The sequence below is a fragment of the Monodelphis domestica genome, chromosome 3 (assembly GCF_027887165.1).
Source record: "Monodelphis domestica isolate mMonDom1 chromosome 3, mMonDom1.pri, whole genome shotgun sequence".
In the NCBI taxonomy this organism is placed as follows: domain Eukaryota; kingdom Metazoa; phylum Chordata; class Mammalia; order Didelphimorphia; family Didelphidae; genus Monodelphis; species Monodelphis domestica.
The window spans coordinates 182,428,863-182,449,338 of NC_077229.1; the positions used below are offsets into that span (position 1 = coordinate 182,428,863).

The 20,476-nt window shown below is 35.3% G+C and overlaps 2 protein-coding genes across 2 annotated transcripts in view; both read right to left on the reverse strand.

Annotated features, from left to right (window-relative positions):
* Positions 1–4,804: 4,804 nt before the first annotated feature.
* Positions 4,805–6,387, reverse strand: LOC100029533 (heat shock factor-binding protein 1-like). Its single transcript, XM_056823331.1, has one exon. The coding sequence runs from the start codon at positions 6,342–6,344 to the stop codon at positions 6,117–6,119; it is 228 nt and encodes a 75-aa protein (XP_056679309.1). The 5' UTR covers positions 6,345–6,387; the 3' UTR covers positions 4,805–6,116.
* A 13,785-nt stretch (positions 6,388–20,172) lies between these two features.
* Positions 20,173–20,476, reverse strand: part of LRRC69 (leucine rich repeat containing 69) — a 138,159-nt gene continuing 137,855 nt past the window's right edge. Inside the window, exon 9 of the mRNA XM_007488087.2 lies at positions 20,173–20,473. Coding sequence (XP_007488149.2) covers positions 20,363–20,473 — 111 coding nt within the window. The 3' untranslated portion in view covers positions 20,173–20,362. The remainder of the gene's footprint in view (positions 20,474–20,476) is intronic.

The following is a 20,476-nucleotide window of genomic DNA, read 5'->3' on the forward strand; positions in this document are numbered from 1 at the left end:
ACATATACATATAAAAGATAAAACAATCCCTATTTTAATGATATTTCTAATGGGGAGAAAACAATGTATAAATAAGATAGCATAAATATATCGAGAGTCTATACATATATATACAAAGTACTTAAATAAAAAATAGTATTATATCTCACTAGAAACTGGGGGATCAAAAAAGGGGTCATATAGAGGTGTTCCTTGATCTGTAATCTTTTTTTTTTTAACTCTTACCTCCCATCTTGGAATCAATACTAATAGAAGAGTGGTAAGTGCTAGGTAATTGGGGTTAAGTGACTTAGCCAAGATCATTCAGCTAAGAAGCATCTGAGGCCATATTTGAATCCAGGTCCTCCCATCTCTAGGCCTAACTCTTAATACAGTACATCCCCCAGCTGTCTTTGAACTTTCATCTTAAAGGATGAAAGAGACTCTGAGGAAAAGTCCCATGTATGTGGCATGGATGTTGGAGAATTAGAGTTTTTCCAATGAATCTGAAAAGATAGATTGAGACTGGGATTACAGGACCTTAAAAGATAAAAAGAAGAGTTTATATTTTATTCTAGTGGCAATAGGAACCCCAACATCTGTTTGAACAGGGAATCACATAATGAGATTTGTACATAAGTAGAATTACTTTGGCAACAGCATAGGATGGCTTGGAATAGAGATTTATACTTGGAGCAGAGAGACCAAAATAGAGCTTTTACAATGATTTGCTCAAGAGGTAATAATAGCCTGTACTAGATAGAAGCAGTATGAGCGGACATTAGTGGTCAGGTTCAAGATATGTTAGAAAATGGAAAAGGCATGCTTCAAAAATTGATTGGATGCATGCCATGAAGAAGAATGGCAAGTCCTGGATAATGCCAAGATTAAGAACTTGCAGCAGTAGAAGAATAGTGGTGCCTTTGGCCAAAAAAAAAAGGTTAAAAAAAAGAAAAGAAAGGAAAGGAAAGGAAAGAAAGAAAGAAAGAAAGAAAGAAAGAAAGAAAGAAAGAAAGAAAGAAAGAAAGAAAGAGAGAAAGAGAGAAAGAGAGAAAGAGAGAAAGAGAGAAAGAGAGAGAAAGAGAGAAAGAGAGAAGAAGAGAAAGAGAGAGAAGAGAGAAAGAAGAGAGAAAGAGAGAAAGAGAGAAAGAGAGAGAAAGAGAGAAAGGGAGAGAAAGAGAGAAAGAGAGAAAGAGAGAAGAAGAGAGAAAGAGAGAAAGAGAGAAAGAGAGAAAGAGAGAAAGAAAGAAAGAAAGAAAGAAAGAAAGAAAGAAAGAAAGAAAGAAAGAAAGAAAGAAAGAAAGAAAGAAAGAAAGAAAGAAAGAAAGAAAGAAAGAAAGAAAGAAAGAAAGAGAAACAAACAAGAAAAAGAAAAAACTGGAAAGAAAAATTCCCTTCAAAATAACTACAGAATATTTCAAAGTATTTGGGAAGTCATTGACTGAAAAAGAGTCAGGAACTATGTATACACAACTACAAAACACTCCTTGTAGAAATAGTCCCAAGTTGATCAGCTGTTGATCCTTTATGTTAAACAACGCCATCTACTGACAGAAAGTAGGACTGCAAACAAAATTAACAATTAGATTAACTATGATTCTGGGTAGTCTAGTTCAAATTGTGATTCTGTTTTTGTCTATATAAAATAACTTATATCCCACAGTACATTACACAGTGCTTCTACATAGCACTGTTCCTAGTCATATTTATAATGATAGGAGGTTTGGTATTTTGCCTATTCCTCCTCAGGAAGAAACAGAATAATAGTTTTGTTGAACTAAAAGCTCACCTTGAAGAAAAACAAGAAAATAATTTGAATGACCTTAAGAAACTGGAGGAGAGTTTGGGGGATCTCGGGGCTTATATAGAAAGCATTGAGAATGGCTTGAAATATCCCCAGAGTAAGAAGAGAGATTTATCTCTCAACACTCCCTCATCATTAGAACCAACTCGGTCTCTGTCCAGTTCATTCTCTCTTGTCAACAAAATTGTCTCTCTTGTCAATTGAGCTAAGAGAAGGAGAGCAGTTCATTGGTCTCCTCAAGACCCAAAATGGAACCCCAACAATGAGCAAGATTACACAAGACTATGCCAGGCTAGTGTGAACCTTAAAAATTCTCAGACCCTACTTCATAAGGTTGGGTTAAGAACATTCCCCATTTTAAACAATGAAGGAACTTAGATCAGGAATGTGAAGACCTCTTCTCTACCCCTACTTAAGCCTGCTTTAGGGGAAGAAACTCCTTGCTGAACAATGAAAGATACTTAAAACCATACTTATAGTAAGACAAAAGTTCTTAAGCTGTGACTATTTTTAGATCTAATACAAAAGGGTGCTAAGTACCTATAAAGGTCAGGCAACTTGTGAATTTACAAGGAACAAAGAGGTGAGAAACTTACTCAGAAGTTTTCTGGTGTGAACTTAATCAAAAATTTAAAGCCTTCTTAGGTGTGAATTCAGAATGGTCTGTCCTTTGAAAAACGTCTACTGTGATTGGTAGATGGGAGAACTTAGGGGAGGTGACATAGGAGAAAATTCCCTTTATAAGGAGAGGAAAAGCTGAGTCTCAGGACAGTCAGAAGAATCTCTCTCTGGAGATGACTGGCTGGCTGAACTGGTGTCTATATTCTTGCTTGGGACAGATCTTGTGGTGAGTGATTGAAGACTGACTGATCTCTCTCTTAAAACTCAGGTCTAGGCCATGTTGTCTAAGGCCCTTCATACTTATTCCTCTCTCACTTTCATTAATTACTCATTTGTATTAATTAAAATTCTCTATAAAACCCAGCTGACTTGGGTATATTTTAATAATTGGGAATTTTTCCCTGGCGACCACCTTATATTTGATTTAAAACAAAACACTATCTTGAAACCATATTTTCTGTGGTCACAATTTACTCAACCACTCTTATATCTACTACAATTTAAGTCTTCCACTATTTTAATTATTACACTAGAGAGACATTATTAACTGCAATGAGAGCTTGCTCTGATAGGCCTGGTACATGAATGAAATTTGAAAATCTTAAGCAAAAGCCCTATTTTAATGCTTACACTCATCACCTAATTTACCACATCTCAAAACTTTTTTGATGTATCTCATCTTTGCTTCTTTTGTTTCAGTCCCTGACTTAAAAATGGGGTTTCACCTTGCCAAAGTTAACCCTTTTATTTATATCTTTGATTCTATTTCATCCAAGAACTTGAAATATGTGGTATTTCCTGTCTTCAGCTCTTACTGTCTTTGTCTCTCTCTCTCTGTTTACCCATGCTTGTGGATATCTCTAACCATGTCTCCCTTTCTCATTCATCTTTTCTCTTTCCTCTTGTGGCTCCTTGCTAGCAGCCCCCTAAACAGATAATATTTTCTTTATTCTAAAACAAATCCACAGCTTAATTTCCTTTGATTCTGCTGTCCCCTCAAACTATTGTGCTATATTTTTTGTTCCCTGCTGTTTAATTCTAGAAAAAGTAATCTTTTTTCTCACTGCCCCAACACTTACCACTCATTCACTCCATATTCCCATGAGATCTGTTTTCCAATACCACCATTCTAGTGCAGTTGTTCTCTCCAGAGACACCAGTCCAATCCTAAATATTAAATGCTTTCTTCAATTCTAATCTTTCTTGTCTTTTTGGAAATTTTTGAGCATCACGTTCTTCTAAAAACTCTTTTCTCAGTTTCTTTCTGGGACTTGTTTTTGTCTCCTCCTGTCTCACCTGCTCTTTTTCAAGTTCTTTCACATTGTCCTGATGCTGTTCTCTATGTATGGGCTTCTTTTTTAATTAATTAATTTATCATATAAAAATCTCAAGTATCTCTCCTTATCTCCCACCTCTCCCAGCACTAAAGAAGGAAACATTTGACAAAAAAAGATATTGGTATATATGAAACTTTTGCCTTGCTTGTTTCTATTTATTAGTTCTTTCTCTGGAAGTGGACATGTATACAAGTCATTCTTCACAATATTTTTATTACTGTATACTCTTGGTTCTACTCATCTTGCTCATCACAATTTCACATAGGTCTTTTGATGCTTTATTTTGTTTTTTAATTAACCTGCTTATCACTTCTTATGGGACTTAGTGTTCCATCATAATACTATGCCACACCTCATTGGGCTTTCCTCAATTAATGGGCATCCCCTCAATTTCTGCCACCAGAAAGAGAACATCTATAAATATTTTAGAAAATATAGGCTGTTTTCCTTTTCCCCTTCATCACCATAGGAAGTAACCTAAACCTAACAGAGGCATTAGTTGGTCAAGAGTTATGCACAGTTTTGTAACTCTTTTGTAACTTTATAAGGGCTTTTTCCCAAAATCTTTGCTCTTTCTTTCCTTTATCCTTTTTCAGTTCCCTCCCTTAGTGGTCTCATTAGTTCTATGATTTCAATTATTCTCTAGTCTATGTATTCAACCCCATATCTTGCCCAAACCCCTAGTCCAGTGATGGCAAACATTTTAGAGATGGAGTACCTGGCCATGCCCCCACATCACCCCCCAGACCAAGTACTGTGCCCTTTCCCCACACAGGGAAGGGAGAAAGTGCTCCCATTGGGCTACTGGGTGGAGGGGTGGGAGATGTGAAAAAATGTTATTGTGCACAATGAGGGGAGCAGCTTCATCTGAGTCATTCTATCTTTCTAGTAACCAACCCTTAAGGGGGTAGAAGGCATTTGAGTACCCACAGAAAGTGCTCTGCATGATATCTTTGGCACCTGTACCATAAGTTTGCCATCACTGTACTAGTCCATCTCCAGTTATCTGTACAGCTCTATGTGGATGTTCCACAAGGAATATAAATTCAAAAATTTAATCACCTTTTTTTTTTATTATTTCGTAGCTTTATTCCATATATATATAACAATACAATAAACTATCTGGTGGTACAGAAAATTTCTCCTACAATCACAAAATATTCACTTAAAAGTTCATTTCCAGGAAAAATGATTCCCTCTACTTCTAGATCATCCTTCAGCTTATCTTGACTTTGTTTTTGTTTTGCTTTTTTAACTCAAGATCAATCTGATGAATCAGTCATCTGGGTGTCCAATCTCTGTCCCTTACCTCTTGATAAAAAGAAAGGGATGTCATGATGAAAATGTTTGGTATTTTCCATTCCACCTATAATCTATTATAAAAGTGTTATTCTGCAAGCATTTAGTTAAGAAAAAAGGTAAACAATAAAACACAATTTTTCTTAAAAAAATCCAAGCTTACAATAAGGGCATTTATCAATCAGTATGCAAGGATTCACAATGGCCACTTGCTTTTTCTTCTAATTGACAAATGCTTTTTAAAGTCAGTAGCACAAGTAAATAGCAAGTGGGTTTTGAAACCCCCTCATGTTCTTACAATAAGCATCTTTGATATAACTGAAGACTGAATTGTTACACCACATGAAATTCCAATCAGTGAATGTAATGCATCTTTATAGGTTATTTTCTGTCCTTGTTATTTGAGAGGAACTGAGATACTATTGTCACCATCCAAATCCTCTAGTGTATTAAAAAGTGGCAGTAGTTACAATCATTCAATTTCAGCTCCTTTCTAGGGCTTTTTACAGTAGATTCTTAAGTATAGTTCTCAATCTTGGAAACATAGCAATGACACAAATACAAAATGCTCAATTTTTTTGTCTGCTTTAAAAATATGGTCAACATACCATTTATTTGTTATAGTACAACAGTAATTTTGTGCTAAGAATTACGAACCGTTTACTCTAGGTACTTCAGTTCACAAAGAGAATCTGATAACAGTTGAAAAAATTAATACATTTCTTTAAAAAAAAAACTTGCACCAATTTCTTATTAAACTGAAATGACTACAAAAGGAATGACAAATGACCTGACAAAAAATGCACTAAAAATTTTGAAAATTTTAGCCAAGAGTAGTCAGAATTTCAGTTTACTAATATTTACACATTTTATGTCATATAGTTGAAGCTATCACATACAAGAAATCAAAAAATAAATCACCTTGAAACCTAACTAAACTGCATATTCTAGGAATACAAGCTCTATAATTAAAAAAAAATGTTGCACACAGTAGTTAGTTGAGAAAATCTGTTCCTTCACCTCTTGGCTTGTGAAAAACATTTTCAAGAGTTCACTCGAAAGGATTAACAAAATCTTTAACTATTACGTGTAGTTGGTATTTTGTTTTCCCCTTCTATTTCTTCCACTCCTGCTTGGGTCATAAGGTCAGCGATGTTTTTCTCCAGATCATCAATGCGACTGCTCATATCATCAATTCGGCCAATTATCTGGTCTGACATGGTCTGAAATTTGTCCTGCATCTGCTGGAGAAGTGTATGAACAGCGGTCAGGTCCTGTACAGTTTTGGGGTCTGTTTCCGCCATTGCTCCGGCTCCAGACTTCAGTCGGTTTCCCAACTCGTCTCTATGGCCTTAATCACCTTTTGTATGATAATCACTTTACTGTAAAACACTCAAGCTTCAATCATCTAAGTTATCTTTGTCTTTTTCCTCTTCATCATTAAATACTTACTTTGTTTTTTTCGAGTGGGAAGAATTTTATTTTATTTCATTTTTGAAATTTTTATTTAATTAGTCAATTTAGAACATTTTTCCTTGATTACAAGAATCATATTCTTTCCCTCCACTTCCACCATATTTACCCATAGCCAACACACAATTCCATTGGGTTTTATATGTCCTTGATCAAAACCTATTTCCATGTTGTTGATATTTGCACTAGCATGATTATTTAGAGTCTACATCCACAAACATAACCCCCTTGATCAGTGTAATGGAGCAATTATTTTTCTTCTGTGTTTCTACTGCCTCATTTTTTTCCTCTGAATGTGGATAGTGTTCTTTCTCTTGAATCCCTCTGAGTTGTTCTGGATCACTGCATTGCCACTAATGGAGAAGTCCATTACATTCAATTGTACCACAGTGAATCAGTCTCTGTATATAATGTTCTCCTGGTTCTGGCTCTTCTCACTCAACATCAATTCCTGGAGGTCATTCCAGTTCACATGGAATTCCTCCAGTTCATTATTCCACTGGGCACAATAGTATTCCATCACCAACATATACCATGATTTGTTCAGTCATTCCCCAATTGGAGGACATCCCCTCATTTTCCAATTTTTTGCCACCACAAAGAACACAAGCTATGGATATTCTTGTACAGGTCTTTTTCCTTATAATCTCTTTGGGGTATAAACCCAGCAGTGCTATGGCTGTATCAAACGACAGACAGTCTTTTATCGCCCTTTAAACATAGTTCCAAATTGCCCTCCAGAATGGTTGGATCAATTCACAACTCCACCAGCAATACACTAATGTCCCAACTTTGCCACACCCCCTCCAGAATTGATTACTTTCCATTGCTGTCATGTTAGCCAATCTGCTAGGTGTGAGGTGGTACCTCAGAGTTGTTTTGATTTGCATCTCTCTAATTATAAGAGATTTAGAATACTTTCCCATGTACTTATTAATAGTTTTGATTTCTTTATCTAAAAATTGCCTGTTCATTTCCCTCACCCAATTATTGCTTGGGAAATGGCTTAATTTTTTGTACAATTGCTTTAGCTCCTTATAAATTTGAGTAATTAGACCTTTGTCAGAGGTTTTTGTCATGAAGATTTTCCCCCAATTTGTAGCTTCCCTTCTAATTTTGGTTGCATTAATTTTGTTTGTACAAAACCTTTTTAATTTAATGTGATCAAAATTATTTATTTTACATTTGGTAATTTTTTCTAACTCTTGTTTGTTCTTAAAACTTTCCTTTCCCAAAGATCTGACAAGTATACTAGTCTGTGAAGAAAGTGAACAAATTAAAAAACTTCAAATGAAAACTAAATTAGAGAACCTAAAAATTAAAGGAGAAATTAATAAAATCCAAAGTGAAAGAACTATTAAATTAATAAATAAGACTAGAAGCTTGTACTTTGAAAAAAAACAAATAAAATAGACAAAGTACTGTTCAATCTAATAAAAAAAAGGAAAGAAGAAAACCAAATTAACATTATCCATGATGAAAAGGAAGACCTTACCTTTAATGAGAAGGAAAATAAGGCAATCATTAAATACTATTATGTCCAATTATATGACAATAAATATGGCAAGCTAGGTGATATGGATAAATATTTTAAAAATATTAATTGCCTCTTTCCCTTGGTTATCGATGGGGCCAGAGTAGGGGATGGGGGTGAGGGAGGGAATGTAGAAATCAATTCCAAGCTGCAGCTCTGCTCTTACTTTGGAAGGCATAGTCCAAGGAGCCCTGGAGCATTGAGAGGAGGAAACTGAATTCAAGGAGGTTAAGTGATTTACCTATGATAACCCAGTATTAAGTGTTTGAGATGGGCTTTGAAATAAGGTCTCTCGGGACTTCCGGGTAAGCATGGTTGCAGAGTAGATGCAGCTGGCTTCCTCTCCTCAGACCCAATGACACAGATGACCTCAAAAGACCCCCCCAAACAAAAAACAAAAACAACCATCCTCATAAGAACAGAGAGACCCCACTAAGACACAGCACTGAAGGTAGGTGGGACTCCGGCATTTCCACAATATAAGGGAATGAAAAGCTGGCCCACCCTCCCCCACCCATCATGCTGACAGAGCCAGAGTTTAAGTCTGCACTGGCCAGAATCAACAAGTGAGGGAGGGGAACCCCAGGACTAAACAATGGGCAGCCCCAGGTCTGGAGACCTGAGTAAGACCACCAAGGACCCACTCCTGAGAGTAGTAAAACCTGAAACCCTGGCAGGAAGGCAAAGGGAACTCAGATCATGGGCTCCCAGAACTAGCAAGCAATAATCAACGAGTGAGCAAAGGGATCCCCTGAAGTGAGCAAGAGGCACCCACAGGTCTTGGGAGTCAACTAAAACCACCAAAAACACAATCTGAGAGCAGTAACACCTGAAACACTGGCAGGCAGGGGAGGGAAGACCCTGGGCTTTCCTGAGAAGACAGTGCAGCTGCAGAGAATGGAGAATTTGCCTGGGGCTAAAGCCTGTATCATTAGACCCATACACTGAGAGCCAACCCTCCTCACTCAGATTTCTGACTGGAAAGGGGAGAAAAAAACCATAGAGATGGCAAACAGTGCTTAGAGTCAGCCTCCCAACACCAAGAAAAGCAAGAATAAGGGGGTGACTTTGGACACATTTTATGGAGCGAAAATACAAAATACAGAGGAAATAGAAGAGAAAACACAAACAAATGCTCCAAAACCTTCCAAAAGAAATGGAAATTCTCCACAAGCTCTTGAAGAATTTAAATTGGAAATTATCAAAAAGATGGAAGCCTTCTGGCAGGAAAAATGGGAAATAATGCAAAAGGAACTCAGCAATCTAAGGGACAAAAACACACAATTGCAGAAACAGCTTGAAGCCTCAAAAAGCAGGACAGACCAAACTGAAAAGGAAAATCAGTCTTTAAAGGACAGAATCAGGCAGCTGGAAGACAATGATCTTGCAAAAGAGCAAGAATTAATAAAGCAAAGTCAAAAGACTACGGAATTAGAAGATAACATAAAATATCTCACTGACATGGTGACAGGCTTAGAAAACAGAGGAAGGAGAGACAATCTGAGAATCATTGGTCTACCAGAAAAGCCAGGAATAAAACAGTAATCTTGACATCATAACACAAGATATCATCAAAGAAAACTGCCTGGAGATTCTAGAACAAGGGGAAAAATATGCATTGAAAGAGTTCACAGAACATCCTTTACACTAAATCCCCAAAATTCAACTCCCAGGAATGTAATTGTCAAATTCCAAAGATTCCAAGCAAAAGAAAAAATTTTACAAGAAGTCAGAAAAAGACAATTTAGATATAAAGGAATACCAATCAGGGTCACACAAGACCTGGCAATTTCCACTCTGAACAACCATAAGGCCTGGAACATGATATTCAGAAAGACAAGAGATCTGGGTCTTCAACCAAAAATCAGCTATCCATCAAAACTGACTATATATTTCCAGGGAAAAGTATGGGCATTCAACAAAATACAAAATTTCCAAGTATTTGTAAAGAAAAGACCAGAGCTCTGTGGAAAGTTTGACATCCAAACACAAAGAGCAAGGAATACTTGAAAAGGTAAATATGAAGGAAAGGGAAAAGGAGAAAAATGTTATCTTTTTCTTTTATTCAAACTCTCATCTATAAGGACTACATTTATATCAAATTATATATATTAATATGTGGGGAAAATGTAATGTGTAACTCTCAAAAACTGTATGCATCATTAAAGTAGTTAGAAGAACCACACATAGGGAAAGATTGGGGCATTAAGACAACATGGAGAGAGGGGGGAAAAGAAAAAAAAGGGAGGGGGGAAATCATTGAGGGTACTAATATATACTCCATGAAATAGAAAAAAAGAACTAAATAGAATAATCTTTCTCACACAAAGATACACATGGGAAGGGGAGGGGAAGAATTCTCCTATAAGAAAGAGAGGAAGAGAGTTTTTACTTAAACCTTACTCTCAGTGAAATCAACTCTGAGAGGGAAGAGCATCTAGATCCATTGGGATCTTAAATTCTATCTTATCCAACAGGTTAAGGGAGAAGGGAAAACCAAGGGGGGAGGGGGGAGGGAACACAAAAAGGGAGGGAAGGTGAGGGGGGAGGGGAAGAAAACAAAAAGGGAGGGGCTAGAAAGGGAAGCATATCAAGGGAAGGGACTAGGGGGACAGATTTAAAGTAAATCACTGGTTTAAAAGGTTATAGCTAAAAAATAAGGGTCAGAAATAGGGGAGGATATCAAAATGCCAGGGAATCCACAAGTGACAATCATGACTTTGAATGTGAATGAGATTAACTCACCCATAAAACATAGACGAATAGCAAAATGGATTAGAATCCAAAACCCTACCATATGTAGTCTTCAAGAAACACACATGAGAGGGGTAGATACTCAGAGGGTCAGAATTAAAGGATGGAGTAAGACCTTTTGGGCCTCAATTGATAGAAAGAAGGCAGGAGTTGCAATCATGATATCTGACAAAGCCAAAGCAAAAACAGACCTGATTAAAAGGGATACAGAACGTAAGTATATTTTGTTAAAAGGGACTATAGACAATGAGGAAATATCACTAGTCAACATGTATGCACCAAATGGTATATCACCCAAATTTCTAATGGAGAAACTAGGAGAATTGAAGGAGGAAATAGACAGTAAAACTATAATAGTGGGAGATCTGAAACAACCACTATCAAATTTAGATAAATCAAATCAAAAAATAAATAAGAAAGAGGTGAAAGAAGTGAATGGAATCTTATAAAAGTTAAAGTTAATAGACATATGGAGAAAAATAAATGGGGACAAAAAGGAATACACCATCTCAGCACCACATGGCACATTCACAAAGATTAACCATACACTAGGTCACAGAAACATGGCATACAAATACAGAAAAGCAGAAATAATAAATGCAGCCTTTTCAGATCATAAGGCAATAAAAATAATGATCAGTAAGGGTACAGGGAGAGCCAAATAAAAATTAATTGGAAATTAAATAATATGATACTCCAAAATCGGTTAGAGAACAAATCATAGAAACAATAATTTCATTGAGGAAAATGACAATGATGAGACATCCTTTCAAACCTTATGGGATACAGCCAAAGCAGTACTCAGAGGAAATTTCATATCCCTGAGTGCATATATTAACAAATTAGGGAGGGCAGAGATCAATGAATTGGACATGCAAATAAAAAAACTTGAAAACAAACAAATTAAAACCCCCCAGAAGAAAACAAAACTAGAGATCCTAAAAACTAAGGGAGAGATTAATAAAATCGAAAGTGATAGCACTACTGAACTAATAAATAAGACTAGAAGCTGGTACTTTGAAAAAACAAAAAAAAATAGACAAAGTACTGGTCAATCTAATTTAAAAAAAGGAAAGAAGAAAAAAAAATAAACAGCATCAAAGATGAAAAGGGAGAATTCACCTCCAATGAAGAGGAAATTAAGGCAATCATTAAAAACTACTTTGCCCAATTATATGGCAATAAATATACCAATCTAGGGGATATAGATGGATGTTTTAAAAAAATATAAATTACCTAGACTAACAGAAGAAGAAATAGAATTCTTAAGTAACCCCATATCAGAAAAAAGAAATCCAACAGGCCATCAAAGAACTCCCTAAGAAAATCCCCAGGGTCTGATGGATTCACAAGTGAATTCTATCAAACATTCAAAGAACAACTAATCCCAATATTATACAAACTCTTTGACATGATAAGTAAAGAGGGAGTTCTATCAAATTCCTTTTATGACACAAACATGGTACTGATTCCAAAGCCAGGCAAGTTCAAAACAGAGAAAGTAAACTATAGATCAATCTCCCTAATGAATATAGATGCAAAAATCTTAAATAGGATACTAGCAAAAAGACTCCAGCAAGTGATCAGGAGGGTCAAATGCAGGGCTGTTTCAATATTAGGAAAACCATCCACATAATTGACCATATCAACAAGCAAACCAACAAAAATCACATGATTATCTCAATAGATGCAGAAAAAACCTTTGATAAAATACAACACTCGTTCCTATTAAAAACACTAGAAAGCATAGGAATAGAAGGGTCATTCCTAAAAATAATAAACAGAATATATCTAAAACCATCAGCAAACATCATCTGCAATGGGGATAAATTAGAAGCCTTCCCAATAAGATCAGGAGTGAAACAAGGATGCCATTATCACCTCTATTATTTAACATTGTACTAGAAACACTAGCAGTAGCAATTAGAGAAGAAAAAGAATTCGAAGGCTTTAAAATAGGCAAGGAGGAGACCAAGTTATTGCTCTTTGCGGATGATATGATGGTCTACTTAAAGAATCCTAGAGAATCAAACAAAAAAGCTAATAGAAATAATCAACAACTTTAGCAAAGTTGCAGGATAGAAAATAAACCCACATAAATCATCAGCATTTCTATATATTTCCAAAACAGCTCAGCAGCAAGAACTAGAAAGAGAAATCCCATTCAAAATCACCTTAGACAAAATAAAATACTTAGGAATCTATCTGCCGAGACAAACACAGGAACTATAAGAACACAACTATAAAACACTTTCCACACAACTAAAACTAGATCTAAACAATTGGAAAAACATTAACTGCTCATGGGTAGGAAAAGCCAATATAATAAAAATGACCGTCCTACCCAAACTTATTTATTTATTTAGTGCTATACCCATTGAACTTCCAAAAAATGTTTTTACTGATTTAGAAAAAAACCATAACAAAGTTCATTTGGAAGAATAAAGGATCAAGGATATCCAGGGAAATAATTTAAAAAAAATACAAAGGAAGGGGGCCTTGCAGTCCCAGATCTCAAACTCTATTATAAAGCAGTGGTCATCAAAACAATTTGGTACTGGCTAAGAGACAGAAAGAAGGATCAGTGGAATAGACTTGGGGTAAATGATCTCAGCAAGACAGTATATGACAAACCCAAAGATCCCAGCTTCTGGGACAAAAACCCACTATTTGGCAAAAATTGCTGGGAAAACTGGAAGACAGTGTGGGAGAGATTAGGTTTGGATCAACACCTCACACCCTACACCAAGATAAACTCAGAATGGGTGAATGACTTGAACATAAACAGGGAAACTATAAGTAAATTAGGTGAACACAGAATAGTATACATGTCAGACCTGTGGGAAGGGAAAGACTTTAAAACCAAGCAAGAGATAGAAAGAGTCACAAAATGTAAAATAAACAATTTTAATTACATCAAATTAAAAAGGTTTTGTACAAACAAAACCAATGTAACTAAAACCAGAAGGAAAGCAACAAATTGGGAAGCAATCTTTATAACAAAAACCTCTGACAAAGGTCTAATTACTCAAATTTACAAAGAGCTAAATCAATGGTACAAAAAAAACAAGCCATTCTCCAATTGGTAAATGGGCAAGGGACATGAACAGGCAGTTTTCAGTGAAAGAAATCAAAACTATTACTAAGCACATGAAAAAGTGCTATAAATCTCTTAAAATAAGAGAGATGCAAATCAAAACAACTCTGAGGTATCACCCCACACCTAGCAGATTGTCTAACATGACAACAAAGAAAAGTAATGAATGCTGGAGGGGATGTGGCAAAGTTGGGATATTAATTCATTGTTGGTAGAGTTGTGAATTGATCCAGCCATTCTGGAGGGCAATTTGGAACTATGCCCAAAGGGCGATAAAAGACTGTCTGCCCTTTCATCCAGCCATAGTACTGCTGGGTTTGTACCCCAAAGAGATACTAAGGAAAAACACTTGCACAAGAATATTCATAGCTGTGCTCTTTGTGGTGGCCAAAAATTGGGAAATGAAAGGATGCCCTTCAATTGGGGAATGACTGACCAAATTGTGGTATATGTTGGTGATGGAATACTATTGTGCCCAAAGGAATAATAAAGTGGAGGAATTCCATGGAGACTGGAACAACCTCAAGGAAGTGATGCAGAGAGAAAGGAGCAGAACCAGCAAAACATTGTACACAGAGACTGAAACACTGTGGTACAATCGAACATAATGGACTTCTCCATTGTCAATACAACATCTTTGAACATTCTGCAGGGATCTAGAAGAAAAAACACTAGCCACAATCAGAGAACAAACTATGGGAGTAAAAACACCGAGGAAAGGCAATTGCTGGATTACAGGGGTTGAGGGGATATGACTGAGGAGAGACTCTAAATGAACTCTCTAATGCAAATACCAACAACATGAAAATGGGTTCAAATCACGGACACAGTGGAATCATGCATCAGCTATGGGAAGGGTGGTGGGAAGAGGGGGAGGAAAAGAAAATTATCTTTGTTTCCAATGAATAATGTATGAAAATGACCAAATAAAATAATGTTTAAAATGTGTTAAAAAAGAGGAAAAAATATAAATTGCCTAGGTTAACAGAAGAAGAACTGTAATATGTAAATAACCCCATATAAGGAAAAGAAATTGAGCAAGTTAACAAAGAACTCCCTAAGAAAAAATCCCCAGGACTAGATGATTTCACAAATGAATTCTATCAAACATTCAAAGAACAACTAATCCCAATATTATACAAACTCTTTGACATAATTTTCAAAGAAGGAGTTCTACCAAGTTCCTTTTATGACACAAATATGGTACTGATTCCAAAGCCAGGCAGGTCAAAAACAGAAAAAGAAAACTATAGACCAATCTCCCTAATGAATATAGATGCAAAAATCTTAAATAGAATACTAGCAAAAAGACTCCAGCAAGTGATCAGGAGGGTTATTCACTATGATTAGGTGGGATTTATACCAGGAAAGAAGGATGGTTGAATATTAGGGAAACCATTCATATAATTGACCACATCAACAAGCAAACCAACAAAAATCACATGATTATCTCAATAGACACAGAAAAGGTCTTTGACAAAATGCAACACTCATTCCTATTGAAAACACTAGAGAGCATAGGAATATAAGGGTCGTTCCTAAAAATAATAAACAGAATATATCTAAAACCATCAGCAAACATCATCTGCAATGGGGATAAATTAGAAGCCTTCCCAATAAGATCAGGAGTGAAACAAGGATGCCCATTATCACCTCTATTATTTAACATTGTACTAGAAATACTAGCAGTAGCAATTAGAGAAGAAAAAGAAATTGAAAGTATTAAGATGGGCAACAAGGAGATTAAACTATCACTCTTTGTAGATGATATAATGGTCTACTTAGAGAGTCCTAGAGAATTAACTAAAAAGCTAATAGAAATAATCAACAACTTTAGCAAAGTTGCAGGATACAAAATAAACCCACATAAGTCATCAACATTCCTATATATTTCCAACACATCTTAGCAGCAAGAATGAGAAAGAGAAATTCCATTTAAAATCACCCTAGACAATATAAAATACTTAGGAATCTATCTTCTGAGACAAATCCAAAAACTATATGAGCACAACTATAAAACACTTTCCTCACAATTAAAACTAGATCTAAATAAGTGTAAAAACAGTAATTGCTTATGGGTAGGACAAGCTAACATAATAAAAATGACAATTCTACTCAAACTAATTTATTGATCTAGTGCCATACCCATTGAACTACCAAAAAACTTTTTTACTGAATTAGAAAAAAAAAACATAACAAAGTTCATTTGGAAGAACAAAGGATCAAGGATACCCAGGGAAATAATGAATAAAAATGTGAAGGAAGGGGGCATAGCAGTACCAGATTGCAAACTATACTCTAAAGCAGTGGTCATCAAAACAATATGGTACTGACTAAGAGACAGAAAAGAGGATCAGTGGAATAGACTCAGGGTAAGCGACCTCAGCAAGACAGTCTATGATAAACCCAAAGATCCCAGCTTTTGGGACAAAATTCCACTATTTGATAAAAACTGCTGGGAAAATTTGAAGACAGTATGGGAGATTGGGTTTGGATCAACATTTCGCACCCTACACCAACATAAACTCAGAACTGGTGAATGACTTGAATATAAATAAGGAAACTATGAATACTTGCTTTAAATATTCTTCTCCTATATCCATCTAAACCTTTGTTACATCCTGTGGCTTCTACCTCCACAATATTTCTCATTTTTCTCTCCCTCTCTTTATGCATATTGGCACCTTAATTAATTAGGCCAATGTCAATTCCTATCTGGACAATTATAATTGAATCTTAACTAGATTCCCTGCTTTTACTCTCTTTCCCTTTTAGTCCATTGTATAATTAAAAATCTGTTACCCTAAAAAAAGAACTGCATTTCCTGAGAGCCCACTGACTTCCTGTCATTATGTACTTCCTGTAGACAGAGGATAAAGTCAGTGGGAGTTGAGGCTCTTCCTTTTCTTTTGGCATGCAGCCAGTGGTGATGGTGGTGAGGGGTTTTTTGAAAATGGCTAAGTAGCCATGGGCACATGGCTTTTATTTTGAATTCTCTTTTTATTCCTTGATTTCTAATAATCATTTAATAAACTTCTTAAATATAATATTTTATTATTAAGATATAATTTTAAGTTTATAATATCCTTCACACAACTGTCAAAGTAATTTTTTATAGGCACAGATCTGATCATGTTTTTCTTGCTAAACAAAACAAAATTCAGAAAAATCTTTGGTATCTTCTTACCATATATACTAAGAACTCCTTATCCAAACATTTAAGACCCTCTCATAATCTGACTCTGTGTCATTTGTGACTAGCATAATACCTGGTATATAGTAGGCTTAATAAAGAATAATAATGTATTTTGTGATAATATATAATAAATGATACATATTACCTATATTGACCTAAATAATAAATTTAATGTTTGCTGATTTATTTTAATTATATATCAGTTTAGCATCCCATGCAATATTCACATTTTTATATATTATTGAAAAAAAAGAACCTCCAAAATCCCACTTTCGTGTCAAATATGTCCTTGATACACTCATGTAACTTCATATGGTGACTACAGGAAATATACCTTCAGGGGAGTTATCTAGTATTTTCAAGGGGTTATATAATAAGCTTCAATTCTTGGGAATGACTCACTTGGAGACCTGATCATATGAAAGATACAGTTCTCTATCCTTGACCTTTATACCATTTCCTCGCCCTCTTCTTGTCATTAATCAATAGTATAAATTCCAATTTTCCAAATTTAAAACTACTGAACTTTAAATCAGAGGAAATTTCTCTGGCAGTCATTTTAATGCTAAATCACTTAGCATTTGCCAAACACCAACCATATTTATAACAGTGTATGGCAGAGCAGAAGCCACATAGGGTTGCAGAAAAAAACACAGGATTTTAAGTCAGGACACACTAAACTTCAAATCCTGCCTTCTGACATGTATTAGATGTATAGCTATGGGCAACTGACAATCTTTCTAAGGCTTGACTTCCTCATCAAAGTTACAGTATCTATTGTAAAAGCTTGGGGTGGGGGCGAATTAAATAAGATAACAAAAATAAAAGTGCTTTATAAACCTGAAAATACTATAGAAATATCAAGCATAATTCTTATTTCTATTCCCTCCCAATAAATTGTTTTGTTTTGTTCTTGGGTTTTATTGTACCCAGTTATAATTCCTTATATTCCACATGACTTCTCTACTATGTTATCTGCCCTAGGATGGTGTGCTTTGGTACTCTTCTCCTATTGGTATGTTTTTTAAATAATATAACCAGAAGTTGGCCCACCAATATCTACATTCAGAAATCTATCATTTCACTAAAGATTTCTGGGTCTGTATACTGTACTGAATTATATAATCCCCTAGCTCCCAGAATTAATATAATAGTTAAGTTGTGCTAGAATTTGTTGCCATTAAAAGATAAATTATTTCCTTTATTTTTCATAAATAGCAATGGCATTTTACCATCTTTTTTTGCTAAGGCTTCTCTTTGCCCTGCCAGGAAAAATAGATCTCCTCATCCGTGACTTTTAGAGACCATATTCTGTGACCTGATAGGTGTTAATCCACTCATCTTTGGGATTCAGCTTTAGAATTGAGTTGTATGAGATTGATATGTGAGTAATTGAAAATTCATTTGCTCCACCATATCTAACCTGAGCTAGATTTAGACTAGAATTCATATTCCAACTCCTACAACAGCATGGATCTACCCAGAAGGAATTATCTTACCATCTATCTTGTTGCTTCACATACCAATTGCATGGATGTCATAATTGAGTTGATCCATGATGGATGGGTAGAATTTGAAAAGATACAAAGGAGTCAGGACAAATACAGAAGAGATAACTCAAAGAATGGAGTCTGGGAACCGCGTTGGTTTTATGAAAGGGCAAGTGATTTAATTTAGCTGAGTCACTGGGTACATTAAAGAGAGGAGCATGAGATAAATCAGGTATATTACAACCAGGCTAAGTTGTTTGGATTTTATTCCAAAGACAAAAAGAGTATAATGGACAGCCATTATTTAAAGGGGCATTGGAATTTTTCCATACACTCTAATATTTTGTTCAAAAGTGTTGTAAGAAATTATTACAAAAAGCAAATAAATGTAGCTCCCTATTATTCCCTGCTTCTGATATGTATTTTTCATTCTTGCTACACCATTTTGAATGAGCTTTGACCCTCCCTTACAATCTTTACTGTTATATTACTAATTCATTCTTATGGAATAGTGTCTTTAGTTTTATTTAGGGCACTCTATACTTGAGTCATGTCTCAGCTTCAGTATACATTGGAATTTGACGTATTTCAGCTTTGTTCTACTGGTTTAATTTCCAAGGTATGCCTGAGAAACCTCTTTGGCAGAAATAAATGTCCTAAATGTCCCAAACTGTCCTAATGTGACCTTTTCAAAGGCATGAATTTGGAAGCCAATTTGATAATGAAGTAATTGCATTGGTTTCTTTGTTTTCAGTAGGGTCTGCAACAGGGTGATGACGGAAAATAAGAATTCCCAGTGCCTTCCATAAGAAGTACTACCAAAAAACTATGTGAAGAAACAGCATATTCCTGGTGGAGTTTATATATGAAAATACTGGCAGTTCCATCCACTTCTAAGCCCACAGCAATTTTGCTTAACTCAGCCTATGCCATACATGCCACTGGGTTTTTACAAAATGTTCCCCTGTTATTCCGTTGTCTTTCAGAGACAATAGGCCAAATTCTCATTTCCTGCTATTGCCCAAGTCTCTATCAGCTTGACTTTTATGCAAAAAGATTTTGGACTTATTAGAAAAAATAGTAAAAAAGACATCAACAGCAAACAGACTTGAGTTTGGGGGCCTATTACCCATTTTCTATTTCTAAGCATAGTTGGGATTTTTCCCCTAGTCCTTGAGGTATTGCCCCATCATCAAAACAAGGATCACTTAGAATCTAATGAACACAATGCAGAGATTTTACACTAGTCAAGAAATTTCTGTTCATTAATGAAAAGTTTATTAAAGAAATATTTTTTCCAAGCTGAAAACTTTTATGCCAATATTAAAGACTCATAAGATAAGGATTAGAGTAGATTTAGGACAGAAGCCATTAAAAATTCCTTGCCAAATCCTTTTGAAAATAATTTCCACTTTGAACAAGGAGAAAATTGTACACTTTTCAAGATCATTTGAAAAAGGAGATTGTCAAACAAAAACTACTTGAGTCAAAAATGTATATTGTAATTGCTTATCCTATTTGAACAAGGTAATTTGGCTAACAATGGTTTTAAGGAGAATGAAAATAAAACAAAAGTAAGACAGGAAAAGAACAACATACATAGTTTTATATATATATATATATTTAATTTTTAAACTATTTTTCTTCAATTTATTGAACTTGTTTAAAATAAGAGGAGAGATTCATCACTATATCTTAAGAAGTGGATCATATGGGGTCATAAACTAAACCTACAGGAGGAAAGTTGATAAATGTCTTTCATGATCTGCTTGCCTGTTTTATATTTCCTGAAGTCGAAAGAAAGCAGCATTTCTTTTCTTAAAGCAAGACTGGGAGCACATTACAGCATCTATGGGCACACGCCTTATATTATAGCTTGCCTTCCATATCTA

Coding starts and splice junctions, on each gene's coding strand:
- LOC100029533 (XM_056823331.1), bottom strand. CDS start 6,344: ATGGCGGAAACAGACCCCAAAACTGTACAGGACCTGACCGCTGTTCAT.